The sequence below is a fragment of the Zootoca vivipara genome, chromosome 17, assembly GCF_963506605.1.
Source record: "Zootoca vivipara chromosome 17, rZooViv1.1, whole genome shotgun sequence".
In the NCBI taxonomy this organism is placed as follows: domain Eukaryota; kingdom Metazoa; phylum Chordata; class Lepidosauria; order Squamata; family Lacertidae; genus Zootoca; species Zootoca vivipara.
In genome coordinates this window covers 13,262,138-13,269,193 of record NC_083292.1, presented here as the reverse complement: position 1 = coordinate 13,269,193, position 7,056 = coordinate 13,262,138, and the positions used below count along the sequence as shown (strand labels likewise).

Below are 7,056 nucleotides of genomic sequence, written 5' to 3'. Positions count from 1 at the left end.
CCTCTGCCTGGTTCCCTCTAATTTGTAGTGAGGGAATAGCCAGAAGGCCCTCGGTGCTGGACCTCAGTGTCCGGGCAGAACGATGGGGGTGGAGACGCTCCTATAGCAGGAAAGACTATAATGGCTGGGGAGTTTTCATTTAGGGACAAAGGTACATGGCAAGAGGTCTATAAAATTTGTGCAGGGTGTTGAGAAAATGGACAGAGGAGGTTTTATACCTCAATGCAAAGGTAATCAAATGATTTCAAGACAGACGAAAGGCTGAACTTCACACGTTGTGCAGTGTACAGAACTCTCTGCCACAGAATTCGGTGATGGCCAGTAGCTTGGATGGCTCTAAAAAGGAGGTTAGACAAATTTGCAGAATAGCATGCCAATGGGTGTAAGTCATGATGGGATGTTATCCAGTGTTCTTTGTGGATGGGTTTTAATGATGCACGGTGGGGGCATCCAGTGCAACAGTTGCACTAGCGCAGGGATGTCCAACCGGTCGACCACAAGCGACTGGTCAATCCCCGGTAGCTAGCGGTCGATCGCGGGCTCTTTTTCAGTTGCGGGGGAAGAAGAACACCCAGCCTTGCCCTGTCCTCCATTCGCACATAATCGCTAGAACGCTGTGATGCTAGATCACTGTGATGCTGATTTTTTCCTGAGCGATCTTCTGGTGAGTGACACCCCCCCCCCCAAAAAAAAGCTTGATAACTTTGATCACTGCCAGTTTTTTATTCTATGAGTATATCGTAGTCTCGTGGGAGTTGGACGTCCCTGCACTAGCGGAAACTTGTTGCATAGCTCTACCATTCTTTTAAATCAGAACCAGTGAAGGCGGTGAAGGTCCTGTGTGAGTGCCTGGAGGCGGTTGGAGGATGGATAGCGGTTAATGGATTGAAGTTGAATCCTGACAAGACAGAAGTACTGTTTTGGGGGGACAGGAGGCGGGCAGGTGTGGAGGACTCCCTGGTCTTGAATGGGGTAACTGTGCCCCTGAAGGACCAGGTGCGCAGCCTGGGAGTCATTTTGGACTCACAGCTGTCCATGGAGGCACAGGTTATTCTGTGTCCAGGGCGGCTGTCTACCAGCTCCATCTGGTACGCAGGCTGAGACCCTACCTGCCCGCAGACTGTCTCGCCAGAGTGGTGCATGCTCTGGTTATCTCTGGCTTGGACTACTGCAATGCGCTCTATGTGGGGCTACCTTTGAAGGTGACCCGGAAACTGCAATTAATCCAGAATGCGGCAGCTAGACTAGTGACTGGGAGTGTCCGCCGGGACCACATAACACCGGTCCTGAGAGATCTACACTGGCTCCCAGTACGTTTCCGAGCACAATTCAAAGTGTTGGTACTGACCTTTAAAGCCCTAAATGGCCTTGGACCTGTATACCTGAAGGAGCGTCTCCACCCCCACCATTCAGCCCGGACACCCCGTTTAGTTATTCTCACTTTAAATACTTGTTAACTGCTCTTCATTGTATCGGCAGTTCCAGAGGTGGGGTACATGAACAATTTTAAAATGCAACGTTCAGAGTAAAACAAATGCAAATATTCACAGTGCCCAGCAAAACCAACAATGGGCAATAGACTCCAGTGTTAATGCCCAGCAAACAAATGTGTATTCAGCGGGTGCCAAAAACTCACCAAGATCAACGCCAGTCATATATCGGAGAGACTCCCATGCTGGTACAGCCAATGAGAAGGCCCTCCCTTTGTTGCAGTGTAATGTGCTTCAGATAGATCTAACACTACTACCGTAGGAGGACCTTCCCCAAAGATCTTAACATTTGGGCAGGTCTGTATGGGGGAAGGCGCTCCTTCGCTTATGTTCATAAAAGGCCTTTCATTCCCCACTTAGTTTGCAATGTTGCACCCAGGCTTTCTAAAAAATCCCATAAAAGTTAATCGGCTTCGCTTCAGCAGCCTGAAAAACATTTTCTCTTTTTTCATATAATTGCTTTTATTTTCATTTTCTATTACAGTAAGCCCACGTGCCTAAAGCCCAAATCGCGTAACGGGAAAACACATTGGGTGCAATGGCGGGCGGGATTGCCATAGTTATTTTCCTGGAACTCCCCCTTTCCACCCCCTTTTTAATTTTAATTTTTTGCCTGAACACAAAGCTAAATGTGCACAAGTTAAATGCACATGAGTTGTGGGCTTACTATCTAAAAAAACCAGTAACAACAGGAAAGAGGAGAGATTTCCCCAGAGGTTAAAATCTGTATTATGGCCTGTATCTCTTGCCCAGTTTGTCATTGAGGCTTTAACAAGCTCGTTTTGGGTTTCCCACTCTAATAACAAATTGTACATTTTGGACAAAAGTTTCCAGAAGCTGAGGACAATAGGAGTCAGAAGTCTGTTCCATTTGGAATTTTAAAATTTGTTTTATTATTGTGATGCTTTTGGCTGTTTTTTACAGCCCCTACACTGTTGATTATTATTTACCACCTGCCCTTCCAAGAAGGCTGCTGCTTGCAATAAAGTCGGTGCTCCTATACCTACTTACCTGGGAGTAAGCCCCCTTAAATTCGGTGGGACTCCTTCACAAATGAATGACACTGGAAATCTGTTAAAACGTTTTCAGATAAACATGGGGTGGGGTGGGCAGAAGGGACAGATTTTCCAGCCACAACAGGGAAGTAAAGGTGCCTACGCCAGCATGAAGGTTGCAACCCCTTGCTTCCCTTCCATATCTGCAAGAACTCGGGCCGTTTAGTGTGGCAGCGCCTACACTTTGGAACTCCCTGCCTATTGAGATCAAGCAGGCACTTTCACTGTACTCTCTTCAGCGCCTGCTAAAAGCATTCCTGTGTTGGCAAGCCAGCCCAGCGGCTTAGAAAGCTGAGGCAATTCTAACCTGTTTTGGCATTTTAAATATTGCTTGCTGTGATGTTTTTCTTGATTTTACTGTTTTGTCTTCTGTAAACTGCTTTGAGGTGTGTGTTTCTGTGTGTTTACCAAAGAAAATGAAACGGTGTGCAGATTTCATGATGGTGATGATGACCACCCACACATCTGGCTGGGCAGCTTACAGCGCATATAAAAACATAGTAAAGCGTCAAACATTTAAAAACTTCCCGAATACAGGGGCTGCCTTTCAGATGTCTTCAAAACGTTGTGTAGTTCTTCATTTCCTTGGCATTTGATGGGAGGGCGCCACATTATCAGCAGCAACAAATAATACTGATAATAATAATAATAATTTTATTATGTATACCCCTCGAATCTGGCAGGCTTTCCCCAGCCACTCTGGGCTGCTTACAGCACATATAAAAAGATAGTAAAACGTCAAACAGTAAAAAAAAAAACTTCCCGAATACAGGGCTGCCTTCAGATGTCTTCTAAAAGTTGTGTACTGTAGTTCTTTATTTCCTTGACGTCTGATGGGAGGGCGACCCATAACAACAACAACAACAAATAATAATAATAATTTTATTATGTATAATAATAAACGTGCAGTTCTTTATTTCCTTGACATCTGATGGCAGGGCGTTCCATGATGATGATAATAATAATAATAATAATGACGGCCTCCGCCGTCCCCCCTGCCCCGCACCCCTCTCCCTGCTGGGCACCCCTTTCCCGCCGCCGCCCGGCCTGACAGGAGCCGCTTCCAGGCGGAGCCGGGACCGCGACTCCGCTTGGCTTCGGGGGTCAGAAGGCGGGGAGAGCGGAGGCCGGGCCGCGCGGCGGAGTCCGCCTCCCTCCCCCTCCCCTCCCTCCAGTCAGGCGGCTCGCGGGAAGCGCTCGGCTGCTGCCTGGCTCGCTCGCTCGCTCGCGCGTGGAGGCCATGGCGTGGCCGGAGGCGGCGCGGAGCTTCGTGGGGACCCTCCTGAGGGACTTCCCGAGGCCGCTGGGCCCGGACGACGCGCCGCCCTGGAGCCCGGCGCTGGGTCGCCTGGGCTCCCTCAGCCAAGCCGAAGCGCCGGCGGAGCTGGCCGAGTTGGCCCGGACCTTCTTGGGCAGCAGGTAGGGCCCGGAGGGAGAGAGGCCCCGGGGAGAGCCTGAGGAGGAGCCGCGGGTGGCGGAGCGAGAGGCGGCGCGGCGGAAAGTTGCGCCCGGGGCGAAAACGGGGCGCGGAGTTGGGGAGCGAAGCTAAGGCTGTGTCCTGCAGAGCGGGCAGGGAGCGGGAGGTGCACACACGTGTGTGTGTGTGTGTGTGTGTTGTGGGGTCACTACTAGTGCAAAGGTGAGGCAGCAGCAACATGAGTGCATATGGATTGTGGGCTCACTATTGCAAGGGTGAAAGTGTCTCAGATGCATATGGATTGTGGGCTCACTAGTGCAAGAGTGAAAGTGTCTCAAATGCATATGGATTGTGGGCTCACAAGTGCAAGGGTGGAAGTTTCTCAGATGCATATGGATTGTGGGCTCACTAGTGCAAGGGTGAAAGTGTCTCAAATGCATATGGATTGTGGGCTCACAAGTGCAAGGGTGAAAGTGTCTGGAGAGCACATGGATTGTGGGGTCACTAGTGCAAGGATGAGGCAGTGTCATGAGTGAATATGGATTGTGGAGTCAATAGTGTGAGTGAGGTTGTGTTTTGAGTGCATATGGGCTCCTTGGGGAGGAAGGGTGGGGATATAAATTCATTTAATAATAATAATACGTAGCACATTCCCCGTGCCAATCCATTTTGTGCCCTAGGCAAAGCTAACTACACACACACAAAAACCCCATTGCTAACCTACCGTTTTCAAAAACAGATGCCTTGTGGAAGTGATAAAATTCTTCTAAATAAAACATAAAGGTAAAATAATGTCAGAAATGTATATAACAAAAACTAATGCCCCCTGAAGGTCAGTTCTGTACCCCTCTGAAGTCTGCAGCCTAGGCAGTTGCGTAGTTTGCCTAATGATAGCAGCAGCTCTGTAGGTTATTAAAGTAGGACTAGGGTTCATTATTAGTGCATGTGTGAGGTGGCATCGTGAATGCACAGACAGGAAGGGCTGACTTATCCAGGCAAATGTATTGTCTGTGTGGAGCATCATCAATAGTGCATGTGTGTGGAGGGTGTATTTGAATGTATGGATGGAGTCATAGGGTGTGCTTGTGGGGTTAAGAGTGAAGGAGGGGATTATTGGTGATTATACGAAAGAGTGGGTGCAAATGTTTCAAAAAGACTGTTTCAAAAAGAATGTGCTCCCTCGGGAATTGAACAGTGCCTGCTAACAGTAAAGGCAAGGCCTACAAATAGACTGCAAATCCTAATGTAATTGTTTTTATGGAAATAAGCAGTTCTGAGCCTACTGCTGCCCCAGTGGGAGGGATCCTGGGTAACTCACGGGTGCTGCTTTGGCAGAAGGAGGGCACGACACAGTTTTAACAACTACCACTTCTGCATTTAATGGAGGTTAAGTGAACTAGGCACGAAGTGAACTAGGCATCCAGTTTTTTCGTTTTGCAAGTTCATTAGAAACAAGGAATGGATACCAACTGCAAATACAGGACTAGACAAACTTGGCAGTTTTTAAGCTTTTAGCCCACTTTCTAGGGAGTTGGGAAATTATCTGATACAAAGGGGAAATTAGATTACGTCACCTAGGAAATTTATTGGGGGGGGGGTGAATCAAGAAAACCCACACTGCTGGGTGAACCTCAAGCCAAATTCATGAGGAATTTGGAGTGGTGTGCCCCAGCCCCACCCAATAATTTTTGGACTACTGACTTTAAATGTTATTCTGAAAATAGCAAAGCATTGCTTTTCTACTTAACTCTCAAAGGTATGAGATGTTATCTCGCATGTACTAAAATATGTTGAGAGCTTTGTGTGTGTGCAAATACCTGCTGCAGTAACAGTAGGTGGTTTGAACAGAACCGGGGAAGAATGGGTAGAAAAAGCACCTACCTATATCGCCAGAACTGTGCAAATGTGAAGCAGTGCCTGTTTTAGAAGAGCCACAAAGCAACATTTTTTTGGCTTTTGAGAGGTCCGGTTGGCCATCGTGGAGCTGTTGTGGTTTTGGAGCTCTGTTGTTCAAAAACACAATTATTTACATTCTATTGCCATGCATAGGAGGGTGCGGCCCTTAGGAATTTTGGGGCAAAGTGCCATCAGTACACTGATGACACACAACTCTGCTTCTCCATAGCATCTGAGTTAGGCGAGGCTGTGCACGAGCTGGACCATTGTCTGGGCACAGAGATGGAGCTGTGAGTTTGTAGTTCCTGCGTCCTGGAAACTTGGCCAATTGCCTCTTCTGGATGGGGTTGCACTCCCTCTGAAAGAACAGGTTCAGTGTTTGGGGTCCATCTTTGTCACTGAAGCTCAGTTGGCCTGAGTGACCATAACTGGCCTCCCCTTCCGCTACACAACTATGAATTTAACAATTTGATGGCACAAGGGGGAAAACTGTTCCTGTGCCTAGCCGTTTTTGTGTATAGAGTCCTGTAGCGACGTCCAGATGGAAGTACCGTAAATCAAACAGATGATGACCAGGATGCAAAGGATCTGTGACAATTCCCTCTGCTCTCTTCCTAGCATAAAGTGTCTCTGTTGAAGGCAAACTAACATCTTTTAACTTAAGAGATGCAAAATGTTCACTCATATTTCATTTTCTCAAGTTAGCATGGTACAATTAGCTATATAAATAGGGCGAAACTAGGCAAGACTAGTTTGGATCTTTGGATCTTTTGTAAATCAGTTTTATCCAGTCCTTGATTTTGTTATGCTGCCGCTATTTCAGCTTGCTCTTCTGTTTTTGGCTGCTTTTATTTGTGTTAGATGATGGTCTAGTTCCCTTACTGCTCTTTGCTTTTTAATTGGGGTTGTTATCTTGTATTCTGTATCTTCTCCTGGTATCTTTACAGATGAAGAGTGGGATATAAATATTTCAGGGACAAAAAAATTTAAAGCTTGATGTTGGTTGAATCTTTTAATGTCTTTCCATCCTTTTTTTCTTTTCTTTTTTGCATGGGACATGATAGAAACTTTGATGCTCTCCTGAGAATAAGCGCTTTGTGGCCAGGACTGTTTCTCTTCTACAGTTACATATAACTTATCTACCATGTTTCCCTGTGCTCTTTAAAAGTAATGTTTGTTGTCTGCTATTATGGGTTAA

The 7,056-nt window shown here is 46.9% G+C and overlaps 1 protein-coding gene across 2 annotated transcripts in view; it reads left to right on the top strand.

Annotated features, from left to right (window-relative positions):
* The first annotated feature begins 3,704 nt into the window (after nucleotides 1-3,704).
* Nucleotides 3,705-7,056, top strand: part of PPM1F (protein phosphatase, Mg2+/Mn2+ dependent 1F) — a 41,270-nt gene continuing 37,918 nt past the window's right edge. Inside the window, exon 1 of one of the 2 annotated variants that reach the window (XM_035098330.2) lies at nucleotides 3,705-3,964. In XM_035098330.2, coding sequence (XP_034954221.2) covers nucleotides 3,786-3,964 — 179 coding nt within the window. In that variant the 5' untranslated portion in view covers nucleotides 3,705-3,785. The other variant, XM_060269787.1, reaches the window with a different exon arrangement.